The sequence below is a fragment of the Cynocephalus volans genome, chromosome 1 (assembly GCF_027409185.1).
Source record: "Cynocephalus volans isolate mCynVol1 chromosome 1, mCynVol1.pri, whole genome shotgun sequence".
NCBI lineage: Eukaryota > Metazoa > Chordata > Mammalia > Dermoptera > Cynocephalidae > Cynocephalus > Cynocephalus volans.
In genome coordinates, this window is record NC_084460.1 from 218,386,103 (window position 1) to 218,399,627 (window position 13,525).

The window sequence follows — 13,525 nt, forward strand, 5'->3', positions numbered from 1 at the left end:
TTATCCTGTGAAGGACAGTAAGACTGTAAATCATGCCTTTTTTCATACAATATGTGCAGTCAAAATTATTTCCTGATGTTTTTTTAAACTATTTTTACAGTCCCAGTGGGTCTTTGTTATCTTGCTTGGAGCAGGTTAAAACATACCTGCTTACAGATGGAACATGCAAGTGTGGCTTGGAATGTCCTCTTATTCTTCCCAAGGTAACCATTTCACAACAGATCTACAGCAGTTTTTTTTGCTTTTTAGGTATTTTATATATTTGCTTTTCTCATTTGGCATTTCATTTTTATATTACTTCTCCAGTCATATATGCATTTTAATTCTTTATCTAGTTAGAAGTCTCTTGCATGCATTTTAGAATGCTTAAAGATGGTGGAAAATAATTCATATCCAAGAGTCATTTTAAAGGTGTCAAACCTATATTCATATTAACTATTTCATTAAAACTACCTTTGCGCCTTTTTATTAGAGCTATACTTATGCTCAGTATTTAGTAATGCAATATTTTCTTTCAGTACTATAACTGCTCAAAACTGCAATGTTATTTTTAGTGCTGGTGTTGATAAATCTGCCACAAATATTCCTAAAATCACAAAGCTGAACCCTCATAGCCAAAATATGAAACTGTTTTACTCCTTCTCAAGGTAAAAAGTAAAATCATTAAAAATAGTAAAATATTATTTGCTATAGGAATAGGTTATTCTCTGAATGTCTATTTTAGTGCTAACTTTAAATCTAAAAATTAATAGACAACTTTTTTCTTTTTATTTGTATATCACCACATTCCCTTAAAAAGGATTTAAATTATAAGATTTTTTATAATAGAGTAATAGATTTTTTAAGATCAACAAAAAGGTTATATTCATATAGTAATGAAATGAAGCTGAAGAAAAAGTTAACATGTAGAATTGTCATAGCTTTTCAGTTTTTTTTTTAACTGTATTTTATCTGTTTTTGTACTGTTAAAACATTGGGCAGTATCTAAAATTGGGAACATTATCAGATATTATACCTTCCCATTTGTTTATCTTGGCAGTCTTAGAATTAGGATAATATTCATTATTTACTTTGCTACTAAAAACCTTGAGTTCAGCAGAGGTCTTTATTAAGTTATATAAAGTTGCTTTTCTTAAATATAAATACCTGATAAAGTTGTATTCAGATTTATGGCTTAATCTATGCACAACATTTTTTAAAAAACAAGGGGATCTTTCTATTAAATCTTTTTACAGACATACTCTAAACAAAAGCTGTGCTTTTTCCAGGTGTTTAATTTTGATCCTGGAGCTGCTGTGAAACAGAGAACTGCAGAAGATGTTAAGGCAGATGAAGATGTCACAAAGCTATGCATACATAAAAGAAAAATCATTGCAGTGGCCACACTTCATAAAAGCATGGAAGCCCCACATCCTTCTCTGGTGCTCACCAGTCCCGGAGGAGGAACAAGTATGTAATATGGTGAAGGGTTTAGGAATTCTCCTCTCGCAGGAGTCACTGGAAATCATTTTGCCAAGCATTTTCCCATTCCCATTTGTTCTATTATTTTATTACAAAAAGCAAACTAGTTCTGAAAAATTACCACGAGGTTATTTCCGAAAATTTCTTATGCAGATTATCTAGTTAAACAAGCAGAATAAAGACTAGCACATACATATGCTATGCGGGTGTGAGCTGAACTAACAAAAGAAAACACCATTGGTTTTTAGGAAACAAATGGTAGTCTTTTTTCTAGGCCTGGATTGTAATGTGTGGTATCAAGTCCCCAAATACAGCCTAGCACTGTTATTAGGAACTAGCAATATTATTCTTTCATTTATTTAACAGCTATTTATTGAATACCTACTAAACAGAAATCACCTTGCTGGGCACATTTTGTATCACCCCCCCGTCACCCACCAAAAATTCATGCATGCGTGCACACACACATGCGCACACACACACACACACATACTTTTTTTTTTTAATTTCAAAGCTGCAGAAAAATTACAAGAATAGTTCATTAAGTACCCATATACCCCTCACCTAGACTCACCAAATAACAGTTTGATGCAGAAGTTGCAGATATTGTGACAATCAGCTCACAAGGATGTTCTACATAACCACAATCTGATTATCACATTCAGGAAATTTAATATTGATATAATATTATCTAATATGCAGTCTGTATTCACTTTCTCCAAATGTCCTAATAATATCTCTTACAGGTTTTTTTAAAAAATTCAGTCTGTTTTAAAATCTAGAATACAATCAAAGATTGTGCACAAAGAAAAGTTGTTTCATTTATTTAATCTACATCAATTCCCCAGTCTTTTTAAATCCTGACATTGAAATTTCTGAAGAGTCCAGGTCAGCTTTGTAGGATGTTCCTCAATTTGGATTTGCCTGATTGTTTCCTCATATTTATGCTCAGGTTAAACACAGTTTGGTAGGAATGCTGCATAGGTGATGTTATGTCTTCATCAGGAGGCACAGAATGTCAGTTTATCCAGTATTATTGACATTAAGTTTGATTGCTTGGTTAAGGTTGTGTCCATCAGATTTTTCCATTGTTAAGGTACCTCTTTCCCTTTATGAGTAATATGTACTCTGTGGAATTATACTTTGAGACTTAGGAACTTCTTTTTGTAGGGACCAGAATATGAAATCCCTCTAAAATATTACGATCTACTGAACACTTGAATGATTAGAATAAAATATGGCTAAGCACCAAAGCATTTGTTTGTAAGCAGTAAGTGGTACTGTTCTGCAGAGTTCTGAAAAATAAGGATAAGCATAGCCTGTAGTGATCAGAGAAGGTTTTATGGCAAAGCTCGGATTTGCATCAGTCTTGGAAAATAAGATTTACACATATGAGGGCAATATGAAAATTCTTCTCCAAAATGAGTGTAGCATAATTAAGGGATAATATGGAAGCTAATCTGACTTGAGTGGAAGTGGATGTATAGGGAAATAGGGGCCAAATTATTGAGAGGTTTGGATAAAAGGAAGAACAGTTGCCACATCATACAGGTAATTAAAGATTCACATTTAGAACTCATGAAGAGGACAGGGAGAGAAATTTGGCAGTTATTAGCACAGAGCTCCTTTCCAGTAACCTTCTAACGTTTAAACTTTAGTAGGAACAATCAGGAAAAAAATTGTTCCAGTAAGGTATGTAAGAAAAAAATCTTTTAGGGAACTTTTTTTTCTTTTAATAAGCTACATTTTTTAAAATTAAAAGATAATACAACAATTTAAAGACATATTTAATAGTAATAAAATATTTAAAATTCACCATTATTCTGTCACCTTGGTGTAACTGTGTTTTCATTTTTGCATATTGCCTTGCCATGTGTGTTTGCACATTTATCTGCTGCTGTTCTCATATCACATTATATCAAACAGTTTTACCAGTTTGTACAGAGTCTGCCTTGTTGCCTCTCTAAAGACATAGAAAAATCTTGATCTAGGTCCTTTTTCATACCTGTACATACAAGTTCAATTATTTAAATTAAAGGTAAATATTTAACTAGTACAGGTAATAATAGGTACATCTCCATCCCCTTTTAACATGGTACATTTTATGGATTAATTACTACCTTTACTAGCTTCAGAAATAGTGTTTATTTCAGTTTCCTAATTTTAAATTATGTTATCATAAAGTTGAGATTTGAGTAATCAAAAGTGTAAAAGATTCACATAGTAGTTTTCACTTCATTTATTTAAATATATAAACATTTGTTTTGTTTCTGTTTATTCTTGTGAAAGGTCTCCTTGAATATACATGAAAGTACTTGATGGGTGCATAACATTTACACTTGCCAACTCTTGTATACTTTAGTTCCTAACTGTAACATAACATCAGCCTGACTTTTGTTTGTTTATTTAGTGTTCCTGTATTTTAAAGATGATAACTATTTTTCAGGTATGGAAAAAATCCTTTCTAAACCATAGCTATTGTCTAAATTCTGTTAGTTGAATATAAAAATACTAATGTCTATATTTTTAATCACTGAACTGTAGGTAATTAAATAAATACATTAACACCCAAGAAAAGATGCAAATAGGTGATTTTGTTACAGAAGAGAATGCAGTCAACCCCATGATGATGCTAGTGGTAATGCTTAGTTAACATATAACTGAGGTCTCACTATATGACAAGCACTGTGCCCCCAATTTTTTTATATATTACTTCTTTAATTATAAACTTTAAAAATCTCTCTTTTCTCACCACTGCACTTGACTAGTGAACCAAAAAACAAACAAACAAAAAACTCTTGAACAAGACAATAAGCTTAGGTTGAGTATATCTCCTATGTTTTCTTACATCATTGATTCTCAACTTTTCATATGTTATATCCAGAAATCACTCTATCAAAGAACCTCTTCCATGCTAGAATCAGAAAGTCCACGTTTCCCAAGGAAAACACACGTTCACTGCATTGTCTTCCAACTTGAATACATCCTGTCTAGACTTCTGTGTACCCCAAGTTGAGAACCACTATCTCAGAAATTGTTATGATATGATTTGACCTGTGTACTATGTAGCTATTAGCAGATAGGAGAAGTATATTTATTTTAAATGTGTAATTAATTATCCACTTATGTAAGTGTACTTCTGAGATTGCAAATGAATCTAACTATATATGCTAATACCAGTATGTTGTAAGTCTCCAAACAGGTCTGGTAAATATATAGTATGATTGGTGCCACTCCTGCCTCCTGTGCCTATGATAAACTCACTGGCTTTTTCTCATGGAGCTCAGCTAGACCTCAGCCTCGTTTTCAACACAGTTACCTAAGCAGCCACCACCGATTGATGGGAATTGGCATATGAAATGAATTTTATTTGCTGTCTGTGTCTTATAAGGCATAACTTTATAAAATAGTTAAACATCCTTAGGGGCTAAAAAACTTAAACCTAGTATTCTGACATGATAGAGTGAAAATTCTGTATGATGAACCAGCTTGCTTTTGTTGCCTGTATTCTGTCTGATCTCCAAACGAACTGAAGGGATTCCAAAAAGCCAGAGAGGGAGAAATGCACGCATGTAAAAAGAGAATACTCAATTGGAAACCAGTACTGAAGGTTTTAGCACTTCAACTAAATTTTACATGAGAATTCTGTCCTAATAAGAGAATTGCAATCTTTTACCTAAGTTGGTTGACTAAGGCTGTTTTTACAAAATGACTAATTAAGGACAAAGAAATTGTAGTGTTGCAGTGTTACAGATATGGTGTAAAGCTAAGCATGATTGCCATATCACTGCTCTCATTCTTATCATTCCCATTATAAAATATTTGTAATCTCATTCCCTTAATTCACAGAAATTAAGATTCTTACTCTCACAGTGAAAGTGTTGGGATAAGGAAACTTTGCCATAGCTGTCCTAAGAAGATTTCACTAAGGTAACAGAAACATTTATAGGGTAACAAATTTTCTGATGGAAATGGCAATTCAGTTAAATCACCCAAGAAAATATTATGCCACATGTATTACAATTTTCTATTTTAACTGTGTTCTTAAAAATTTTGAATCTGACAAGGTAAAGCCATCACCATTTCCATCTGGGCTGTCAATCTTGATTTTACATATTCTAAATATTATTAGAATGTCTAATGTCAGTGTGTACTGATTTAGATTAGATGCCCATGCTTTCTCAAAAGATAGGAGGTAAATAAGCATAATGAGAAATTGTTGAGGACCTTTGGTCAATTAAGGGAGAATAATGTATATTTTTAAAATCAAAGTTTAATATAGCATGCAGAACTTTTTTAATTGCTTAGAATTACAGCTTTTATTTGCACATTTCTATTTCCAAATGCCCTTCCTCTCTCTCCTTTACTGATTTTTTTTTTCTTTCCTTCCCTCCTTCCTAACAGAAAAGAATTGAGACTATTAACAGAATTTTTTTCTCTCTCTTTCATGTCAGATGCAACTCCAGTAGTACCTTCACGGGCAGCAACTCCAAGATCAATAAGAAATAAGTCTCATGAAGGAATTACAAATTCTGTAATGCCTGAATGTAAGAATCCTTTCAAGTTAATGATTGGATCATCAAATGCCATGGGAAGGCTATATGTACAAGAACTGCCTGGAAGCCAGCAACAAGAACTCCACCCTGTCTACCCCCGGCAGAGATTGGGCAGCAATGAGCATGGACAGAAATCTCCATTCCGTGGCAGCCATGGAGGCCTGCCTAGCCCAGCATCATCAGGTTCCCAGATTTATGGAGATGGCTCAATCTCTCCAAGGACTGACCCACTTGGAAGTCCTGATGTTTTCACAAGAAATAATCCTGGTTTTCATGGAGCTCCCAATTCTAGTCCTATTCACCTGAATAGGACTCCTCTTTCTCCACCTTCAGTAATGCTACATGGTTCTCCTGTACAGTCATCCTGTGCAATGGCTGGAAGGACTAATATACCTCTTTCCCCAACCTTAACTACAAAGAGTCCAGTAATGAAAAAACCAATGTGTAATTTTTCAACTAATATGGAAATACCACGAGCAATGTTTCACCACAAACCACCCCAAGGCCCACCTCCCCCACCTCCACCTTCTTGTGCTCTTCAGAAAAAGCCATTAACATCTGAGAAAGATCCACTTGGCATTCTTGACCCTATTCCTAGTAAACCAGTGAATCAGAACCCTGTTATCATTAACCCAACCAGTTTCCATTCAAATGTCCACTCTCAGGTACCTGTGATGAATGTAAGCATGCCTCCTGCTGTCGTTCCTTTGCCAAGTAATCTCCCTTTGCCAACCGTAAAACCTGGTCACATGAATCATGGGAGTCATGGGCAAAGAATTCAGCATTCAGCTTCAACCTCCCTGTCCCCATCTCCAGTGACATCTCCAGTGCACATGATGGGGACTGGAATTGGAAGGATTGAGGCATCGCCCCAAAGATCACGCTCATCTTCCACATCATCAGATCATGGGAATTTCATGATGCCACCTGTGGGACCCCAGGCCACTTGTAGTGGTATTAAGGTTCTACCTAGGTCACCAAGGTCAACAATAGGGTCCCCAAGGCCATCGATGCCATCAAGCCCTTCTACCAAGTCTGATGGACATCATCAGTACAAGGATATCCCTAACCCATTAATTGCTGGAATGGGTAATGTACTAAATACCCCAAGCAGTGCCGCTTTTCCTACTGCATCTGCCGGAAGTGGTTCTGTAAAGAGTCAGCCTGGTTTGCTGGGAATGCCTTTAAATCAGATCTTGAACCAGCACAATGCTGCCTCCTTTCCAGCAAGTAGTTTACTATCAGCAGCAGCCAAAGCACAGCTAGCAAATCAAAACAAACTTGCTGGTAACAACAGTAGCAGCAGTAGCAATTCTGGAGCTGTTGCCTGCAGTGGCAACACTGAAGGACATAGCACTTTAAACACCATGTTCCCTCCTACTGCCAACATGCTTCTCCCAACAGGGGAAGGGCAAAGTGGTCGAGCAGCACTAAGAGATAAGCTGATGTCTCAGCAAAAAGACTCATTGCGAAAAAGAAAACAGCCATCTACCACAGTGCTGAGTTTGCTCAGACAGTCTCAAATGGATAGTTCTGCAGTTCCTAAACCCGGACCCGACTTGCTAAGGAAGCAGGGTCAGGGTTCATTTCCCATCAGTTCAATGTCTCAGTTACTACAGTCTATGAGTTGTCAAAGCTCTCACTTGAGTAGCAATAGTACCCCGGGTTGTGGGGGCTCAAATACTGCTTTGCCTTGCTCTGCTAACCAGCTGCATTTTACAGATCCCAATATGAACTCCAGTGTTCTTCAGAACTCACTGACACAGAACATACCTTTAAGAGGGGAAGCCGTGCACTGCCACAATGCAAACACTAACTTTGTTCACAGTAACAGTCCCGTCCCCAACCACCATCTTGCAGGTTTAATAAATCAGATTCAGGCTAGCGGGAACTGTGGGATGCTCAGTCAGTCGGGCATGGCTTTAGGAAATTCATTACATCCCAATCCACCTCAGTCAAGAATTTCAACGTCCTCCACTCCAGTGATACCAAACAGCATTGTTAGCAGCTATAATCAAACAAGTTCTGAAGCAGGTATGGTTTTATTAGAAAAAAGTACCCAAAGGTACTAAATTTTCTACGTTTTTAAAAAATTTGTACCAAAATATTTATTATAAGAAATGATCCTTTCCCCATTGTGAAATTCTCTTCATTTCTTTAGTATTTATAACTTTATTTACAGAGTGCTAGGTATTTGTCTATTGGAAAGAACAACAGCTAAGGAGATTACAAGTGTTTCTGTTATTTGTTGTCAATCTGTCATTTTGAATATTGTTTGACTTTCAGTTGGTTGTAAAACCATTGGACTCTAAACTGCAAAAGAAGCCATAGAAGGCAGGGTACTGGTTCATGAGTCATATTCTTGGTCTATGCTAATATAAAAGCCGTTTCCCCTAGCTTTTCTTTGTATTCAGGTAAATGAAGCTCATCTTGGAAAACACAGAGGCAAAAATAAATGGATATTATTTTTCTTGCTGCTGAATAGAAATAGGTGAATGGATAGGAAAAGGTAACCAGAAGTTGTACGAAGTAGAAAGGTGTCTTCTCATGTGGTTATCCTAGTTTGCTATCCTTTATTATTATTTGTTTGAGAAAGGGCAAAAATGGATATTGGCTACCCCCTTTTTAAAAAGGTAATAATTTAAGTTTTCTAATAAAAAAAAAAAGGCTTGAAAACCTGATTTCCAGAATTCTTGATCTTGAAATTGTTTTACAGTTTTCTTGTAGAACTAAAACATTATTTTTACCATTAACATTAAAAACCATTAACATTTTAAACCCAAATTTATTGTACCTTTTCATCCACTATTAATGAAGGAGACAAATTTATTTAAAAGTAGACACATTAGAAAAAGACCTATGTTTTGTGCAATAGAGTCCTCAGAAATTGTTATAAAAACGTTGTACGGAGCACTAAAGAAGTAAATCCATTGAGACATCAGAAAATTTGACCATGAAAACATTAGAAAAAATACTCGAAACCTCACACTAATGATTTGAGATTTGCAGGAAATGACAAGGAGGAAATAAAAAACAATTTAAGAGACATTATTATTCAGATATGAAAACAGTGTGCTTTAAAAACCAGTTTACTACTGGAAATGAGAAAATTGCTAAGGCTTTTAATAATAAGCTATTATTTAGACATGTGTAGACTGTATGAGTATTTTTACCACCATGCTGGAAAAGCTTTATAACCTACATGTCTTTGTTGCTGATAGTAAAAAATCAAATGTTTTCTTTACTGGTGTTGCCACCTAAACCTGCCATCCTTCACATCTTCTGTTATGTGTTGTGTTTTGATGTTAGTATTTAATGAAGAACTGTTCAATGACCGATTATGTTAAAAAGAATGTAAGGTTTAGAAGTTATTTGAAATGATTAGTGCCTTCTTAATATTCTTAGTTTAAGAAATTTCATGAAACTTCATTTTTTATGTGTTTAACACAATACTTATCCCATAAGGAGCTTCCAACTTTTCACTGACTCATAATTCTTTTTTAGATAATTCCACGCAAATGAAAATTTAATCTTATGCATTCAGCAGATTAAAGTTATGTAAAGTTCATAACTATTTAAAAATACGCCATTATTTATTGAGCATACCTTCAATTATTTTGATGAGACATTGTTAGTTTCATTGTATTATATAATTTTGATAGCCCTTACCTCAGTTTACTTCATTTCAGGTCTAACGTTATATGTGCAAAGTGTAGGTATTTTATTAGTAATGTATTTCAACTAATCTATAATTGAAAAGACCAATATTTATTTATATTCTTGTTTCTTCTGATCATCAGATTTAGACTTATTTCATATAACCTTGTCATTTATTTTCTTGTTCCATATATCTCTGTAAAACATCTGACCTGGGTTGCTAGAGCTAGAGGTGTCAAAGCTCACATGTTAAAATGTATTAATATAAGAAAAGTATTAGCATACAAATAGATAAAAGAAATAAAAATAGAGGTCTAGTAATAATAAGAACATGACCAATCATGTGTAAGCTAACAGGAGGCATAGGCTTAAAAAAAATCTACATTAGTTAAGAATTTTTAAAATATTAAACTTAATAAAATTAAATACTAATTAATGTATGCGGGGCTGATGTACAGCTGTTTATGAAAAATGGATTGATTTGCTAATTAATGTAACTTTTAATGAGCTAACCATTGAAATCTCTAATGCCATGTTTCTTTTTCCTATGTAGTGAACTGTATCAACTCAATGTACTGTCATTGTAATTGCCTAGCCCAAACATCTATTTACATTGACATTTATTCATCCCTCAAATAATCATTGAGTGCCCAGGCTGGGCATTCAGAATGAGACAGCAGATGACAGTCAAAGCTACTCCTGTAAGAGTTTTGCTAGGTATTCCTAGCATACCAGTAAGACAGTAGAAGAAAAACACATTTTATTCTTAAAATTTAGCTTATAACTATCATCAATTACCTATTCTGTGCCAAGTGATTTACCTATATTATTTCTAATTGGTGTAGTTTTCCAAAGTATGATGTATTATTGTCCCCATTTTACAGATGAGCAAACTGAGCCTCAGAGTAATTAAATAACTGTCCAGAATCGTACGTAACTGAATCAGAATTTGAACTCAGGCTCACCTGATTCTAAAATCCATTTTTTTTCCCAGCTGCATAAATTCTTCATCTGAAACATTTAATGGTAAAAAATAGTTTTCCCTTTCAAAACCTTTAAAAATGTTTAATAGATAGTAAATTAAAGCACATCAGTGAATGTTAGAAGCCTTATTTATAAACTCCTGATGTACTTTTAGACAAAAGTCAGTTATTTTTGCCTTCTCTTTTTCAACTCTGATATTATAGTGTACAATGATTAGCATGTTTGTGTCAATGCTGATGGAATGTCCAAATTATCAAGATAACTACCCCTTATTTGTGAATCATATTTGGTGACCTTTTTTTTAATGAATTAATGAACTCAGTCAGGTAAGAATGGGTTTCCCAGTGAGTGATGTGTCAGTAAACCTTTGAAAGAAGTGACTGCAGATGCTAATCATGCCATTCCAAGCATGGTAACATGGTGAGGGTGAAAGAGACCACAGGAAATACGGTCCAACTCCACTCTGTGGAAGGAGAGCCTAGACACAACTCAGGTGACCTCCTGCTTACTCCAGTCCCTTTTTCTACCCTCCTAAGCAGCAGCTCAAAAATTTTACATTAAGACATTAATTAAAATGAGAAATAACTTGCTCTGAAAATGCTTAATTCGATTGATAATTTATCTTCATAACTTCTTTTATCAGCACCACACTCTCCCCTAACTTCTTTTAAAATAAGTTTTTCTGTCTTAACCCAAATATTGTCTTTTAGGCCTATGTGTGAATTCTATGGAACACATTTAAAATGTACTACAACTCAAGTATGGGAACTGGAGGCAAAGACAGTAACAAAATCAAATATAAGATATGAAGTACTTAAAAAACATCTCTAAAACTTAAGAATGAATTCTATTTGGTGTTTTCAAATTGCATTTCCACTAAAGCTTCTATACTTTGTTGTAAAGTATACAGGTTTCTATTAGCTTTTGGAATATCAAATTACAAGTAAAGTTTGATATTTCCATGTAACAGATTTAGAAACTGACCAGTTGGATACTTGGTAACATTCCTCAAGTTATAAAGCAAAGCTCTGGTGAATGTGGCAACCAAACCTCAAAATTCCCAGTTCTCAGGCCAAGCACTCAAACTGCTGAATGCAGGTATGTTCTGGAAATCCATCAATAAAGTACATTTAAAGCAACTTCTACTTTTTAAAGAGACGAATTTCAGCACATAAGTGGTTCCAGCACGTGTCTTGTGGTGTTCCCGTGTAGGGAGGAATCCAAGATCAATTGCCCTTGACTGGCAAACTTCAAAAGGCCCACACCTCCTTGGACCTCTGACTACTGCACACCTGATTACCATGTAAAGAAATACGTATGTCAGTAACCCAAGCCCCTACAGAGGACTTAGCCCTGTCAGCATCCACATAGCAACCCATCCCTTCTGTGGCCCTGTGGTTTTTCACAATTCTGAAAGAAAAAAGTTTTATATTATTCTGCTAACATATTTAATAACAACCCTACCTTCTTCCGATATGATAAAGTTATTAAACACAACATAACTTTTTAACTTTAAAATTCATTTATGCTCTTTTTTCCTAATCAAAACCTGTAATCAATTCTTCTAAACACGTGAAAATATAATCCTCTGAGGGAGCAGAGTATGGGTTTGTGCCAGAAGCAAAAATAATTCAAACATTTATTTGCCTTAACTCTTAAAGATATACATTGACAAACAAAAATATAAATAAACTTACAAATAAATATATGTTCATGAGTATTTCTATATATTTTTTTAAACTCTGCGGAAGAAAGTGTTTTCTTTCAGCACAAAATACATTTGATTGAAACTCAGGACAGCCATTGATATGGTAGGTATATGAGAATGAAATAGTGAGACCACAAAAGAACACTTTGGGTAAAAAACTATGAAGTAATGAGTTTGGATTTTTGGTTCTAAGTGTTTGTTTATTCTCATAGCATGCCAGTAAAGAGCATAAAGGGAGTTGTTACCTCTTACATTTTCTAGATGAAGCTACAGGTACAAGAAGATTAAGGGATGAAAATGAGTAACGGTGGGTTCTACTATACATTAACCTCCTCGGGATATGGGTAGTTTGTATAGAAATATCTTTTAATCTTATAAAGTAGACTGTGGAAAGAAGCAGAGGCTCCTTGAAGGTTGTGATCAAATAAATAATAGTTGCTCTTGAAAGTATTTCCACCCAAATTTTTAAATGCCTAGATTACCATCTGATGCACTAAGCTTTTAGGTTAAAAGTTTCCCTCTTCTCTCTCTTGTTTTTGTGTTTGACTGGTAAGGGGATTGCAACCCTCGGCACGGTGTTGTCTGCACCACGCTCAGCCAGTGAGCGCACCGGCCATCCCCATACAGGATCCGAACCTGCGGCCTCGGCGCTCCCAGTGCCACACTCTCCCGAGTGAGCCACGGAGCTGGCCCTCTCTGGATTGTGTGATAAAAATTTATGTCTATTCTTTTAGTTAAATTTTTACAAAATGAGCCATTTCTTCTTTGATGTAAGATATTTTTACTACAGACATGTCTTGCTATTTAAGAAGGTCTCTTAATATCAGGGTTCCACCACTTATTTTTTACATGTTCCAGGTTTAATATTTTCTTGTGTACTAAAGAAGGATTTAAAATATGTTTGATTTTTAGACATTGAGTCTGTGTAAACAAACGTGATAATTGAACTCAGAGTGGTATGATATGTTTGCTGATTCAATGATCTATTTTGTACCTTTCAAGAAATAAATCATCCTAGTGTGCAAACTGAGAGAATTTTATTCCATTACAATATGTTTAGTTCACTTATAAAGGCACTAGAAATCCTTCAGTTCTCTAGGAGATGCCTAAGCTATTAATTACTAGAATCAAAAAGATGGAAGCATTTAAGCAGTTTGGA

General features: G+C 34.8%; 1 protein-coding gene across 4 annotated transcripts in view; it reads left to right on the forward strand.

The window, feature by feature from the left end:
- Window positions 1-13,525, forward strand: part of MBD5 (methyl-CpG binding domain protein 5) — a 130,692-nt gene that overhangs the window by 80,832 nt on the left and 36,335 nt on the right. For all 4 annotated transcript variants that reach the window (XM_063113356.1, XM_063113363.1, XM_063113351.1 and 1 more), the window contains 3 exons: window positions 101-203; window positions 1,269-1,449; window positions 5,916-8,051. In XM_063113356.1, coding sequence (XP_062969426.1) covers window positions 101-203; window positions 1,269-1,449; window positions 5,916-8,051 — 2,420 coding nt within the window. The remainder of the gene's footprint in view (window positions 1-100; window positions 204-1,268; window positions 1,450-5,915; window positions 8,052-13,525) is intronic.